This window comes from Triplophysa rosa, linkage group LG20 (assembly GCF_024868665.1).
Source record: "Triplophysa rosa linkage group LG20, Trosa_1v2, whole genome shotgun sequence".
Classification (NCBI taxonomy): Eukaryota; Metazoa; Chordata; class Actinopteri; order Cypriniformes; family Nemacheilidae; genus Triplophysa; species Triplophysa rosa.
In genome coordinates this window covers 6,823,871-6,840,496 of record NC_079909.1, presented here as the reverse complement: position 1 = coordinate 6,840,496, position 16,626 = coordinate 6,823,871, and the positions used below count along the sequence as shown (strand labels likewise).

At 38.5% G+C, this 16,626-nt stretch overlaps 1 protein-coding gene across 1 annotated transcript in view; it reads right to left on the bottom strand.

Annotated features, from left to right (window-relative positions):
* acap3b (ArfGAP with coiled-coil, ankyrin repeat and PH domains 3b) overlaps positions 1-16,626 on the bottom strand; it is a 67,832-nt gene that overhangs the window by 17,835 nt on the left and 33,371 nt on the right. Inside the window, exons 5-9 of the mRNA XM_057361423.1 lie at positions 10,479-10,537; positions 10,197-10,380; positions 9,053-9,097; positions 8,427-8,522; positions 7,849-7,923 (exon numbers count right to left, since the gene is read on the bottom strand). Of these exons, the coding sequence (XP_057217406.1) occupies positions 7,849-7,923; positions 8,427-8,522; positions 9,053-9,097; positions 10,197-10,380; positions 10,479-10,537 (459 nt within the window). The remainder of the gene's footprint in view (positions 1-7,848; positions 7,924-8,426; positions 8,523-9,052; positions 9,098-10,196; positions 10,381-10,478; positions 10,538-16,626) is intronic.

Sequence of the window (16,626 nt, the reverse complement as noted above, 5' to 3'; positions counted from 1 at the left end):
GGCAGAACACCATCCTTTATTGATATGGTGATGAAGCACTTTGCACAAAGCCACTACAAACAAACAACATAAAATGTGGCAACCATATGCAGCACAAACACACATGCATATTTTTTGGTTCTACATTCGGTTGTGGTTTGCAGTCATGTGATGTTTATGGGAATTGTCAGATAGCTGGCTGAATGAAGGGACAATGTTGTGCGTCTACTTCAGTGACCTCACCAGCAAGTCGCTTTATTAGCCAACATCATTTTTCATTCAAATTCACCTAGATTAGATCTGTCTCGCTATTAAATTGATAATCTGAGGTGGGCAGATTGTATAGTATATGGGTTTCATATATCATATATGTTTCTTTAGCTGGACATAAATTCAACATGACCCTTAAAGGGATACTCAACCAAAAACACAAATCCTTCTTCTCTTTTCGTTTTTGATTAATGACTTTCTATTTTTGCCTACAGGATATCCTCTTGCTCTGCTTTTACCATCTTAAAGGGATATTTCACCCAAAAATGAAAATTCTGTCATCATTTACTCACCTTCGAGTTGTTCCTAATCTGTATACATTTCTTTGTTCTGATGAACACAAAGAAAGATATTTGGAAGAATGCTTAAAACCAGACAGATTTTGCCTTAGTAGGAAATGATACAATGGTAGTCAAAAGTGCCCCAGAACTGTTTGCTGTCCTACATTCTTCAAAATATCTTCTTTTGTGTTCAACAGAACAAACAAAAAAAAGATAAAGTATTTTTTCCTACTATGGGAGTCAATGGGGGGCAAGATCTGTTTGGTTACAAGCATTCTTCCAAATATCTTTATCTGTGTTCATCAGAACAAAGACATTTATACAGATTTGGAACAACTCGAAGGCGAGTAAATGATGACAGAATTTTCATTTTTGGGTGAAATATCCCTTTAAGATGGTAAAAGCAGAGCAAGAGGATATCCTGTAGGCAAAAATAGAAAGTCATTAATCAAAAACGAAAAGAGAGGAAGGATTTGTGTTAGAAGAGAGGAAATGGAAGCGATGAGGAGATGATGAGATAAAGATGGATCTGCTCACCCTCTGTTGAATAGTGGCATGTTTGTGCTCCATATCTCTCTTCTCCATGGCCGAGTCTATGACCAGCTGATCCAACTGCAATATAAACACAACAACGCACAACTGCTATTCTTTATATGTTCATAAACCTTGCTGTTCTGGTTTTAAGTTTGTTATTGGATTAATCCAGCCAGACAGTTACTGATATTTTTATATACAGGTTTATGACATTTATATTTAATATGCATATATGAGACTTATCATTACACAAAGAAATTAGAAAATAATTAAATTAAAACTAAAACTGAACTGTTGTGCCTTCCAAAAATGTAAAAATACTTTTCCCCCCTGATGAATCATTTCATTTTGCATGAATTGAATCAATAGGACCACATAAGTAAAACATTTTTTTATCTTATATTATCTTTAAGTCTGTCTCAGACAGACACAATATGCCCATCACCCTCGAGAAGCGACATTATCCCTCTTTTTCCCTCATTAGGTCTGTGTTCATTTGGACGCCATGTGTCAGGGGAGAGCAGGAGAACACATGGCTCTGATGACATGATGATGATGCTGCAGGAACAGATGTATCTCACCTCAGCTGCCAGCTTCTTCATGTACGGGTCGATCTCCTCCAGGAGGTTAAATCCCTGCTGAAACAGAGTGTACTGGGCCTGCATGAAGGATAACATCTGTGGAGAGCAAAAAATACATGGTAATACAAACTACAGTGAAGGACGATGCTGTGTAATATCAAATACATGTAGTTTAAAGGGATACTTCACCCAAAAATGAAAATTCTGTCATCATTTACTCACCTTCGAGTTGTTACAAATCTGTATACATTTCTTTGTTTTGATGAACACAGAGAAAGATATTTGGAAGAATGCTTGTAACCAAACAGATATCGCCCCCCATTGACTCCCACAGTAGGAAAAAAAACAATGGTAGTCAAAAGTGCCCCAGAACAGTTTGCTGTCCTACATTCCTCAAAATGTCTTCTATTGTGTTCAACACAACAAAAAAATGATAAAGTAATTTTTCCTACTATGGGAGTCAATGGGGGGCGAGATCTGTCTGGTTACAAGCATTCTTCCAAATATCTTTCTCTGTGTTCATCAGAACAAAGACATTTATACAGATTTGGAACAACTCGAAGGCGAGTAAATGATGACAGAATCTTCATTTTGGGGTGAAGTATCACTTTAAGGCAGTTACTTACTGAATCTAGGATTTCAAATTTCTTTTTGGCTTGAAGAACGTTGATCTGAGGAAGGTATCAAAGCAAAGAGTCATTCAGTAGCTTCTTTCATCCAAAGTCTCTTACAGTACATTTGTTAATGTGATGTATATTCATGTGATGTGTTTATTGAACACCAACGTTGACTATATTTCCACATTCAGACAGTGATCATATTTTCACCTAACTTTCATGAAAACTATTTGCTCATGTTTTTTATTGTTTTAACAAGTTTTAAAGGGGATATTTCACCCAAAAATGAAAATTAACTCACCCTCAGGTTGTTCCAAATCTGTATACATTTCTTTGTTCTGCTAAACACAAATGAAGATATTTGTAAGAATGTCAGTAACCAAACAGATCTCATCCCCCATTTACTGCCATAGTAGGGAAAATTTGGGATGAGAGTGGTTTGGTTACTGACATTCTTCCATATATCTTCATTTGTGTTTAGCAGAACAAATACATTTATACAGATTTGGAACATTCTGAGGGTAAGAAAATGAGAACAGAATTTTCCTTTTTGGGCGAACTGTCCCTTTAATGATTACAAATATATTTGTGCCACACAATGGCCATAAGAGACATTACAGCCTTTTTTGCTCCTTACATTTGAATAGAAAACGATTATGTTTAATGCAGTTCATAAAGCAGTCATTCACTCTTTCAGAACAGAACAAAAACGAATAGCTAGTTTTACAAAAACAGCGCTGCATCATTCAACTAAAATGATCACTGGCATTACCAGAATTTGTCAAACTACAGAATTCCCCAAACACAACAAATGGACTGAAAATAAAGCAAGGGCATTTAAAGCATGCAAGGACGATAAAATTACATTACAGCTCTTATTTGGCCACATGGCCAGGAGAGAGGCAGAGTTTAGTACAAAAGAGGTCATGCTAGGAAATGACAGCTGATGATAGGCAAAAAAAGATGGTACACGTGCAGAAGAGAAGGAACAGTCAGATCTGATCCATCAGCCCACTGCTGCCAGGGCCGGAGGCACAACGGGCATTTTAGATTCAAAAAGGCACCAGATACAGCCACTGATATTTACAGATTTATCCAAATAAAATACTTTCATAATATGGTGTGGTTACTGTGTTGTGATCTTTTCATATACCTGTAAGACATAGTCCAGGGCAAGGTGTCGGAAGCACTTCCGGGTCATGATGAGGGTGCTTGAGGCCTCCTCCACCTCATGCGGTTTGTTTCGAGGCGCCTGCGCGTTCTTCACCTGAGCGATCTCCATATCCTCACGCACCTTATCAAACTGCTTCTTGGTGTCTTTGAACCTCCGAACATCCCTTCGCAGAGAGAGGTTTCAGGGTAAGACAAATAAATGATAAAGGAGAGGGGGAAAGAAAGAAATGGAAAAGGGCAGGAGGAGTTGGAAATGACTTACTCCTTCACAAAATTGTGCAGCTGTTGCTTTACGGACCTCTGGGTCTGGTCAAACAGGATCTGTAAGACAGAAAAAACAGGAAAAATGCATTGGTGTGGAACAAACCAATAGAATAAGTGAGTAGAATTGTAATTTGTGTAAAGATTGCGCCCATAAAAATGGGCAGGGTTTAGGATCTGAGAAGCCATTTCTAATTGGTCAGGAAGGATAAGTTTAAATATTTTCTTATTTTAACTCTACATTTTATATTTGTAATTCAATGGCTATAAAAGTTGTGATGTAACGTAACTTTATTTTTTGAATATTTTATAAAATATTTTTACAAATTTTATATTTAAATTTAATACAAAATACTTTTTAGATGATCAAAATAAACAATTTATTTTTTTAAATTTATAGCAACTCACCACTAGCCAAATTTCAAAAGAAGAGGTTGAAAGAAAATTACTTGTAAAGTCAATTTGATTGTACTTAAAACCAATAAAACAATTCTGCTGGCTTAAATTTGATTTATAAACATTTTACATTTTAATATTTATAAATATTTATTTGTATTTTTTTATTTTTAGTGTTCCAATTATTTTGAAATAAAACCAAAATGTCTGTGAGCATCAACAAAAATCGCACAGTACTGAAATATAAATGATGCACATCTCTCATATAACCAGGAGATGGCAGGACTGCCGCAGGTCTGTGCAAACCCCAAATACTGCATCAGAACCCCACACACATCTCACACTCTCTCACTGAAGGTGTGGTTAATTATACGTGTAATGCTTGAAAAATAAATTAAAAAAAAAAAAACTCACTGAAGGGATGCTCACAGTGGGTCAAAGGTTAAATAGGTCATCGGACACCAAGGTGCTGGGAGACAAACCGCAAGGGTCTTGACAAGCAAATACAGTGCCACACGGGTATTACAATCTGCACATGCTCAGTGAATCCGACCCTGGGGGGTTTACAAGGAAACCTCATGGAAGGTTATAAATATAAGACATGTCAGGGTCATCCACAGTGCATCATACGGAATGTCAGCAGAGGGTCCGTAGGAGGAGCTTAATGATGTCATCGTTTTGATTCAAGTGCAGCGGCTTTACGCGGCAGTGAGCTGCAATGAGGGAACATGTGACAGGGTATGTCACATGGAACAGCACAGCAATATGACTTCAGGGTAACGCTGGCATGTGAGAGAGAAAAAGAGAGCGAAAGGGGAAAGGAGAGGGAGGAAGCAGAAAGACGTAAGGCTTGTTCGACATGATGCGGCGCCGCAAGATCCGACAGGCGGATGACATCAAAGTACCGCGAGAGCGATTCGAAAGCAAACTATTTATCGTTTTTCGAATCGCTCTCGCGGTACTTTGATGTCATCCGCCTGTCGGATCGTCGGCGCCGCGTCAAGTCGAACAAGCCTGTAGACATCAGCATTAAGTCTCAGGCTTTACGTTTCACATCCATTAGTAGTCTAGACAAAAATCAGCATTTTCTGTCCATCCAGTCAGATATGCCAATCCTTGAAAAAGTGGTGTTTGCAAAGACAAGCATTATTATTACTTATACTTATGGTCAGGGATTTGATAACACACTCCACGTACTAGAGAAATATCTAGGGACTACAATATAAAATAAGGCAAATGGGCTCTTTGATTTAGGCCGGTAAAACTGCTTTTCCACCAAATAATAAGAAATATCTTGGTTTCAGTTTATTTCAATGTTTATTTTGTCTAAGAGGCCGTTTACACGAGACCTTTTTCAACTAAAAACGGAAAACTTTTACACGAAAACGGCGTTTTGAGGGACTGAAAATGCTAACTTTTGAAAACGGGTCTCAAAGTGCAAGTTTTTTAAAAAGACGGTATTATCGTTTTCGTGTAAACTCTGAAGGCGGCGTTTTCCAAAACGATGACATCAAACGCATGCCTAGTACAGACTGAACGCGTAATAGGCATGCGTATGACGTCATCGTTTTGGAAAACGCCGAGTTTTCCCCAAATAATAATGGCGGCCTCCGTGCTGCATGTTTGCCTCGTCTGACATACTTATTATCATTTCTCCAGCGATAAGTAGATTTACTGTACCACTGCAACCAGCGGAGACAGTATTTTTATGCACACAACTATAAACACATATACAAGCAGACAAAGTGTATTAAAAGCACTTTTAGATCAAAACAATGTAGGCGCGGGCACGGAGTGTTTGTTTATAGCGCAACAGCGCCATCCACTGGTCTGACATGCTTAATACATCGTTTTCCCGGATCCATGTTAACGATCATTTTGATAACGCTGTCGTGTGTACGTGAAACTTTTCAAAAACGCAAAGGAAAAACTTTTCCGGTTTTAATCTTGTAAACGTACTTTAATTTGACAATATTAGTCACCTTGAAGCCCCCTGGAAGTCAGCTGTAGGCCACGCCCCCCTGTTGAGAACCACTGGAATATTGTGGCATTCCTAGTTCTGGCAAACCTCTACAACAGTGGTTCCCAACCTTTTTTTGTCTGAGACCCCCTTTTTCCCAAAAAATATTTTAGGGCCCCCTACACATATCTAATGATATTATCGCTCTTGTAAGCTTGCAGCAAGGATGACAAAAAATTGTTGTTTTCAAACAAACGGTATGTTTATTACTATAACCAGATATGTTTATGCACAAATAATAGCCTATATATAATATTTAAAATACAATAACCAAATCATCAGTAGACCAGGAGGCCATTTGTAATTTAAAAATGTAAGCCTATAGGAGTAGCCTATAAATTGGCCTTATTTGAAATGCAATATCAAAAATATAAGTATTCATATTGGTGTGTAAGAAAAAAAGAATGAATATAGGCTATTACAAAATGACTGCTGTCTGGCACCTCAATACTTGCATGTTATTTGTGGGGCTTTATCAATCAGTGTGAGGATTGCTGCTGTAGTGAGTAATAATTCGGTCAATGCTCATTTGATCTCATGAAATTATCCAAAGTTTCAAAAAATATTGTTTGCCGTCGTCGTGGTACGGAGCTCTTTACAAAACAAAACAAATAACGAATGAATGCGTGGAGTTGTGCCATTTTTGACACGTCGGTAGACTCGTCTATTTGAAGTGCGAAGTTATTATTATTGTTGCGATTCAACGTTTGACCGTATTATTTGATAATGGTATCTTAGCCAATTGTTTTGATTTATCCTCTCCAAATAATTCCTTGACAATCTCTGTTGCGCATGGCAAAATCAAAGTTTCTGCAATTGTATGCCCATTCTTTGCTTTGGCGATTTTTTCAGCAACTGTATACAATATTTTTTTAAGTTTCTTGTCAGTAGCTGTGACTTCCCTCATCTCATTTTGGGAGTGTGTCAATTCTTTTGCCTTGCGCTCAAAAAATGTCCTGGGCTTGTCGCGGTATTGAGGATGAGTTGTCTGTAAATGTCTCATTAGTTTGGACGGCCTCATGCATTCGTTAGCAAGGACTTTGGCGCAGATAATGCACTGTAGCAGGGACTCTTTGCTGCGAGAAAATGAAATAAAACCGTAGTTCAGGTAACTATCTTGGTATTTCCGGCATTTCGTATTTCCAGTATTGCTAGCACTGCTAAAACTGCGACACGAATTGGTGGGAGCTTCCTCACCTGGGTCCAGTATGCCTGGGTCATTACTATCAGCTGCTGTAGGTGAAGCAGTGGAACTCGGTCATTTTTGTGGAGGACGAATTACAAATTTGTCCATTTTTTGGTCAGCCAGGGGATCATGGATAAAATTAGCTAAAGTAATACAGTATGATCGTTCTCCTTAATGCTCACTGCTCAACACTTTTCAAAATATGACACGACCCCCCACAGAGCTCGCTGAGGCCCNCTACCATTGTATCATTTCCTACTAAGGCAAAATCTGTCTGGTTTTAAGCATTCTTCCAAATATCTTTATCTGTGTTCATCAGAACAAAGAAATGTATACAGATTAGGAACAACTCGAAGGTGAGTAAATGATGACAGAATTTTCATTTTTGGGTGAAATATCCCTTTAAGATGGTAAAAGCAGAGCAAGAGGATATCCTGTAGGCAAAAATAGAAAGTCATTAATCAAAAACGAAAAGAGAGGAAGGATTTGTGTTAGAAGAGAGGAAATGGAAGCGATGAGGAGATGATGAGATAAAGATGGATCTGCTCACCCTCTGTTGAATAGTGGCATGTTTGTGCTCCATATCTCTCTTCTCCATGGCCGAGTCTATGACCAGCTGATCCAACTGCAATATAAACACAACAACGCACAACTGCTATTCTTTATATGTTCATAAACCTTGCTGTTCTGGTTTTAAGTTTGTTATTGGATTAATCCAGCCAGACAGTTACTGATATTTTTATATACAGGTTTATGACATTTATATTTAATATGCATATATGAGACTTATCATTACACAAAGAAATTAGAAAATAATTAAATTAAAACTAAAACTGAACTGTTGTGCCTTCCAAAAATGTAAAAATACTTTTCCCCCCTGATGAATCATTTCATTTTGCATGAATTGAATCAATAGGACCACATATGTAAAACATTTTTTTATCTTATATTATCTTTAAGTCTGTCTCAGACAGACACAATATGCCCATCACCCTCGAGAAGCGACATTATCCCTCTTTTTCCCTCATTAGGTCTGTGTTCATTTGGACGCCATGTGTCAGGGGAGAGCAGGAGAACACATGGCTCTGATGACATGATGATGATGCTGCAGGAACAGATGTATCTCACCTCAGCTGCCAGCTTCTTCATGTACGGGTCGATCTCCTCCAGGAGGTTAAATCCCTGCTGAAACAGAGTGTACTGGGCCTGCATGAAGGATAACATCTGTGGAGAGCAAAAAATACATGGTAATACAAACTACAGTGAAGGACGATGCTGTGTAATATCAAATACATGTAGTTTAAAGGGATACTTCACCCAAAAATGAAAATTCTGTCATCATTTACTCACCTTCGAGTTGTTACAAATCTGTATACATTTCTTTGTTTTGATGAACACAGAGAAAGATATTTGGAAGAATGCTTGTAACCAAACAGATATCGCCCCCCATTGACTCCCACAGTAGGAAAAAAAACAATGGTAGTCAAAAGTGCCCCAGAACAGTTTGCTGTCCTACATTCCTCAAAATGTCTTCTATTGTGTTCAACACAACAAAAAAATGATAAAGTAATTTTTCCTACTATGGGAGTCAATGGGGGGCGAGATCTGTCTGGTTACAAGCATTCTTCCAAATATCTTTCTCTGTGTTCATCAGAACAAAGACATTTATACAGATTTGGAACAACTCGAAGGCGAGTAAATGATGACAGAATCTTCATTTTGGGGTGAAGTATCACTTTAAGGCAGTTACTTACTGAATCTAGGATTTCAAATTTCTTTTTGGCTTGAAGAACGTTGATCTGAGGAAGGTATCAAAGCAAAGAGTCATTCAGTAGCTTCTTTCATCCAAAGTCTCTTACAGTACATTTGTTAATGTGATGTATATTCATGTGATGTGTTTATTGAACACCAACGTTGACTATATTTCCACATTCAGACAGTGATCATATTTTCACCTAACTTTCATGAAAACTATTTGCTCATGTTTTTTATTGTTTTAACAAGTTTTAAAGGGGATATTTCACCCAAAAATGAAAATTAACTCACCCTCAGGTTGTTCCAAATCTGTATACATTTCTTTGTTCTGCTAAACACAAATGAAGATATTTGTAAGAATGTCAGTAACCAAACAGATCTCATCCCCCATTTACTGCCATAGTAGGGAAAATTTGGGATGAGAGTGGTTTGGTTACTGACATTCTTCCATATATCTTCATTTGTGTTTAGCAGAACAAATACATTTATACAGATTTGGAACATTCTGAGGGTAAGAAAATGAGAACAGAATTTTCCTTTTTGGGCGAACTGTCCCTTTAATGATTACAAATATATTTGTGCCACACAATGGCCATAAGAGACATTACAGCCTTTTTTGCTCCTTACATTTGAATAGAAAACGATTATGTTTAATGCAGTTCATAAAGCAGTCATTCACTCTTTCAGAACAGAACAAAAACGAATAGCTAGTTTTACAAAAACAGCGCTGCATCATTCAACTAAAATGATCACTGGCATTACCAGAATTTGTCAAACTACAGAATTCCCCAAACACAACAAATGGACTGAAAATAAAGCAAGGGCATTTAAAGCATGCAAGGACGATAAAATTACATTACAGCTCTTATTTGGCCACATGGCCAGGAGAGAGGCAGAGTTTAGTACAAAAGAGGTCATGCTAGGAAATGACAGCTGATGATAGGCAAAAAAAGATGGTACACGTGCAGAAGAGAAGGAACAGTCAGATCTGATCCATCAGCCCACTGCTGCCAGGGCCGGAGGCACAACGGGCATTTTAGATTCAAAAAGGCACCAGATACAGCCACTGATATTTACAGATTTATCCAAATAAAATACTTTCATAATATGGTGTGGTTACTGTGTTGTGATCTTTTCATATACCTGTAAGACATAGTCCAGGGCAAGGTGTCGGAAGCACTTCCGGGTCATGATGAGGGTGCTTGAGGCCTCCTCCACCTCATGCGGTTTGTTTCGAGGCGCCTGCGCGTTCTTCACCTGAGCGATCTCCATATCCTCACGCACCTTATCAAACTGCTTCTTGGTGTCTTTGAACCTCCGAACATCCCTTCGCAGAGAGAGGTTTCAGGGTAAGACAAATAAATGATAAAGGAGAGGGGGAAAGAAAGAAATGGAAAAGGGCAGGAGGAGTTGGAAATGACTTACTCCTTCACAAAATTGTGCAGCTGTTGCTTTACGGACCTCTGGGTCTGGTCAAACAGGATCTGTAAGACAGAAAAAACAGGAAAAATGCATTGGTGTGGAACAAACCAATAGAATAAGTGAGTAGAATTGTAATTTGTGTAAAGATTGCGCCCATAAAAATGGGCAGGGTTTAGGATCTGAGAAGCCATTTCTAATTGGTCAGGAAGGATAGGTTTAAATATTTTCTTATTTTAACTCTACATTTTATATTTGTAATTCAATGGCTATAAAAGTTGTGATGTAACGTAACTTTATTTTTTGAATATTTTATAAAATATTTTTACAAATTTTATATTTAAATTTAATACAAAATACTTTTTAGATGATCAAAATAAACAATTTATTTTTTTAAATTTATAGCAACTCACCACTAGCCAAATTTCAAAAGAAGAGGTTGAAAGAAAATTACTTGTAAAGTCAATTTGATTGTACTTAAAACCAATAAAACAATTCTGCTGGCTTAAATTTGATTTATAAACATTTTACATTTTAATATTTATAAATATTTATTTGTATTTTTTTATTTTTAGTGTTCCAATTATTTTGAAATAAAACCAAAATGTCTGTGAGCATCAACAAAAATCGCACAGTACTGAAATATAAATGATGCACATCTCTCATATAACCAGGAGATGGCAGGACTGCCGCAGGTCTGTGCAAACCCCAAATACTGCATCAGAACCCCACACACATCTCACACTCTCTCACTGAAGGTGTGGTTAATTATACGTGTAATGCTTGAAAAATAAATTAAAAAAAAAAAAACTCACTGAAGGGATGCTCACAGTGGGTCAAAGGTTAAATAGGTCATCGGACACCAAGGTGCTGGGAGACAAACCGCAAGGGTCTTGACAAGCAAATACAGTGCCACACGGGTATTACAATCTGCACATGCTCAGTGAATCCGACCCTGGGGGGTTTACAAGGAAACCTCATGGAAGGTTATAAATATAAGACATGTCAGGGTCATCCACAGTGCATCATACGGAATGTCAGCAGAGGGTCCGTAGGAGGAGCTTAATGATGTCATCGTTTTGATTCAAGTGCAGCGGCTTTACGCGGCAGTGAGCTGCAATGAGGGAACATGTGACAGGGTATGTCACATGGAACAGCACAGCAATATGACTTCAGGGTAACGCTGGCATGTGAGAGAGAAAAAGAGAGCGAAAGGGGAAAGGAGAGGGAGGAAGCAGAAAGACGTAAGGCTTGTTCGACATGATGCGGCGCCGCAAGATCCGACAGGCGGATGACATCAAAGTACCGCGAGAGCGATTCGAAAGCAAACTATTTATCGTTTTTCGAATCGCTCTCGCGGTACTTTGATGTCATCCGCCTGTCGGATCGTCGGCGCCGCGTCAAGTCGAACAAGCCTGTAGACATCAGCATTAAGTCTCAGGCTTTACGTTTCACATCCATTAGTAGTCTAGACAAAAATCAGCATTTTCTGTCCATCCAGTCAGATATGCCAATCCTTGAAAAAGTGGTGTTTGCAAAGACAAGCATTATTATTACTTATACTTATGGTCAGGGATTTGATAACACACTCCACGTACTAGAGAAATATCTAGGGACTACAATATAAAATAAGGCAAATGGGCTCTTTGATTTAGGCCGGTAAAACTGCTTTTCCACCAAATAATAAGAAATATCTTGGTTTCAGTTTATTTCAATGTTTATTTTGTCTAAGAGGCCGTTTACACGAGACCTTTTTCAACTAAAAACGGAAAACTTTTACACGAAAACGGCGTTTTGAGGGACTGAAAATGCTAACTTTTGAAAACGGGTCTCAAAGTGCAAGTTTTTTAAAAAGACGGTATTATCGTTTTCGTGTAAACTCTGAAGGCGGCGTTTTCCAAAACGATGACATCAAACGCATGCCTAGTACAGACTGAACGCGTAATAGGCATGCGTATGACGTCATCGTTTTGGAAAACGCCGAGTTTTCCCCAAATAATAATGGCGGCCTCCGTGCTGCATGTTTGCCTCGTCTGACATACTTATTATCATTTCTCCAGCGATAAGTAGATTTACTGTACCACTGCAACCAGCGGAGACAGTATTTTTATGCACACAACTATAAACACATATACAAGCAGACAAAGTGTATTAAAAGCACTTTTAGATCAAAACAGTGTAGGCGCGGGCACGGAGTGTTTGTTTATAGCGCAACAGCGCCATCCACTGGTCTGACATGCTTAATACATCGTTTTCCCGGATCCATGTTAACGATCATTTTGATAACGCTGTCGTGTGTACGTGAAACTTTTCAAAAACGCAAAGGAAAAACTTTTCCGGTTTTAATCTTGTAAACGTACTTTAATTTGACAATATTAGTCACCTTGAAGCCCCCTGGAAGTCAGCTGTAGGCCACGCCCCCCTGTTGAGAACCACTGGAATATTGTGGCATTCCTAGTTCTGGCAAACCTCTACAACAGTGGTTCCCAACCTTTTTTTGTCTGAGACCCCCTTTTTCCCAAAAAATATTTTAGGGCCCCCTACACATATCTAATGATATTATCGCTCTTGTAAGCTTGCAGCAAGGATGACAAAAAATTGTTGTTTTCAAACAAACGGTATGTTTATTACTATAACCAGATATGTTTATGCACAAATAATAGCCTATATATAACATTTAAAATACAATAACCAAATCATCAGTAGACCAGGAGGCCATTTGTAATTTAAAAATGTAAGCCTATAGGAGTAGCCTATAAATTGGCCTTATTTGAAATGCAATATCAAAAATATAAGTATTCATATTGGTGTGTAAGAAAAAAAGAATGAATATAGGCTATTACAAAATGACTGCTGTCTGGCACCTCAATACTTGCATGTTATTTGTGGGGCTTTATCAATCAGTGTGAGGATTGCTGCTGTAGTGAGTAATAATTCGGTCAATGCTCATTTGATCTCATGAAATTATCCAAAGTTTCAAAAAATATTGTTTGCCGTCGTCGTGGTACGGAGCTCTTTACAAAACAAAACAAATAACGAATGAATGCGTGGAGTTGTGCCATTTTTGACACGTCGGTAGACTCGTCTATTTGAAGTGCGAAGTTATTATTATTGTTGCGATTCAACGTTTGACCGTATTATTTGATAATGGTATCTTAGCCAATTGTTTTGATTTATCCTCTCCAAATAATTCCTTGACAATCTCTGTTGCGCATGGCAAAATCAAAGTTTCTGCAATTGTATGCCCATTCTTTGCTTTGGCGATTTTTTCAGCAACTGTATACAATATTTTTTAAAGTTTCTTGTCAGTAGCTGTGACTTCCCTCATCTCATTTTGGGAGTGTGTCAATTCTTTTGCCTTGCGCTCAAAAAATGTCCTGGGCTTGTCGCGGTATTGAGGATGAGTTGTCTGTAAATGTCTCATTAGTTTGGAAGGCCTCATGCATTCGTTAGCAAGGACTTTGGCGCAGATAATGCACTGTAGCAGGGACTCTTTGCTGCGAGAAAATGAAATAAAACCGTAGTTCAGGTAACTATCTTGGTATTTCCGGCATTTCGTATTTCCAGTATTGCTAGCACTGCTAAAACTGCGACACGAATTGGTGGGAGCTTCCTCACCTGGGTCCAGTATGCCTGGGTCATTACTATCAGCTGCTGTAGGTGAAGCAGTGGAACTCGGTCATTTTTGTGGAGGACGAATTACAAATTTGTCCATTTTTTGGTCAGCCAGGGGATCATGGATAAAATTAGCTAAAGTAATACAGTATGATCGTTCTCCTTAATGCTCACTGCTCAACACTTTTCAAAATATGACACGACCCCCCACAGAGCTCGCTGAGGCCCCCTTGTGGGCCGGGACCCCCCTGTTGGGAACCGATGCTCTACAACACAGCTTCAGATTTACGTTCCTCAGGGGCAAAAATCCCTCACATTTCTTCTGAAAATGTGTAATTAAAGGATGTAATGTTACATTCGATGCACTGAGAGATCAGTGTTTAACACTGTTTAGGGAAATAATTACCCAGCATGCTTCGCTCACAGCAGTTAATGACTCTACACTGCGGCCACAACCTCACACACCTGCAAATGACACCGGGCCACCTCGTGCCTCTGAGACTCATTACGGACGTTCCTCTCACACCTTCACTTACGCACTTCCTCAACAACAACATTTATTTTTAACTGCTTTCTGTTCGCATCTTTATGCTTAGTTTCCCTCAGATCATCTCTGCAAGTCAGAGGAAGTTCACCTTGGGTAAATTTCTAAGAAAGACATAAAGAGAACGTCAAGCTCCAGCAAGAGCAGTCAGAACATGAACAACTGAGGAAGAGAGATACATGTGAATGAACGTTTTGGGTGAGGGAGAGCGTATGAGAAGGTTTAAGCGTGGCCTGGAGCCCAGCCGTGCGTTCATGCTAGCTCCCTTCGGAAAGCACTGGGCTTTCATGTAGCGCCAGACACTACAAAGAGCTCATGTGCCAGCGTAACAAACATTCAGTCGTGGAACAAAGGGTGACTAGCTGATCAACAAATGTAGTTTTGCACATCTCTCACACTGAGGAACTTGATACGGTATCAGATCTGCAGACAGGCGACATGCAAGCTTCATGGGACTTGCCTGGAATTGCCTGCTCAGCTTTTGACTTCCTGCGTTAAAAGGACGACATACGAGACCACTTTACAGATGCCGGCTGCCAAACGGCTGGGCCGTTCATGAATTGTATACTCAAATTAGTTTAATTCGAAAAATGTGTTGCAGAAAGCATGCGAGGACAACGCATGAAAAGAGCGAGAAAGGTAACGGTCAAAGAGATCCGTGTTGCTTTCAAGTGGAAATAAAGTCAGTTGGAGGCGAACCTTGATGTGGCGAAGCAAAAATGAAAATATTCGCTTCTTCCTTAAAGAAATAGGCATGTTATGTAACTCCGCAGAGGGGAAATGTGCGGAATTTTAACAGGAGGGAAAACACAAAGTTGATCCAAGATCTACAGAAAATGATGCATGACAACTAGAAATTATAATACCTAGTCCTATTAAACAAATCTGAATATAATAATGTTGCTCCAATTTTCAGGGAGGACTGACAGATTTATACAAAATGTGACTGGACAAATGAGTGCAAGACGAGTGCATGTTGTTATTAAACAGTAAGAAACAATATATCCCTTCAGATAAATGTGTCTTTAAAGGTCCAGTGTATTAAAGTTAGCGGCATCTAGCGGTGAGGTTGTGAATTGCAACCAACGGCTCACTCCACCACTTATGTCTTATATCAATTTGTTCAAAAAATGTGATCAAAACAGGTTAAATGTAATACAGGACATGTTATTAAAACATTACAAATTGGTTAAATGGGTTAAAATCTACCTTTAGTAATCAATATAATAAATAAATAAACAATGATAATAATAATTTATAATAATAAATATAATAATATTTATAATAATAATATTTTTTTAAACATTGTTGAAATTGCAACATGTGCCAACCAGGCTGACTACAATTTTGGATATGTTGTCATGGCAACATGACAACATATAAAGATAAATCTTTAAAAGCCTCTTTTCAGATCACCATCAATGTTTGTGACACCTGTGTCACCATGGCTTCTTAAGGATTACCCTTCTTGCATATTACTAAAATGATACTATATAGGCAATTAGCCTGCTGTTATGTAAAAACCCAGGTAAATCCCAATGAACAAACAACAATTGGGATTTTCTATGATCTCGACACAGTCATGTCATTAAAGGTGCGGTTCTAATTGGTTGTTTCGATTTTGAAATTACCACACCACAGCCAAGCCACTCTCGACAGGTTTGACAACAACCCAAAGCTCTTCTATCAACTCTACAATCTCTCAATGAGAACTGCATTGCCTTTTCATTCCTCTATTCCCTGCCTATGTGCCAAACAGATAATCTCAGTAATTACACTCAGAATGGAGTTGGATTGGTGTCACTTTGGCTGGTTTGTTCAATTTATGACTCCCGGAGCCCAACAATTCAATAAGCTGTAAAAGAGGGACCTGTTTAGACTGCCTGATGTAAACACACAATTTTGGTTCAATTAGTGTAATTACTATAGATTTACATTTTCTTAAAGGGAACCCGGTGTATAAAGAGATGTATGGCTTAATGCGTTGTAATAGCC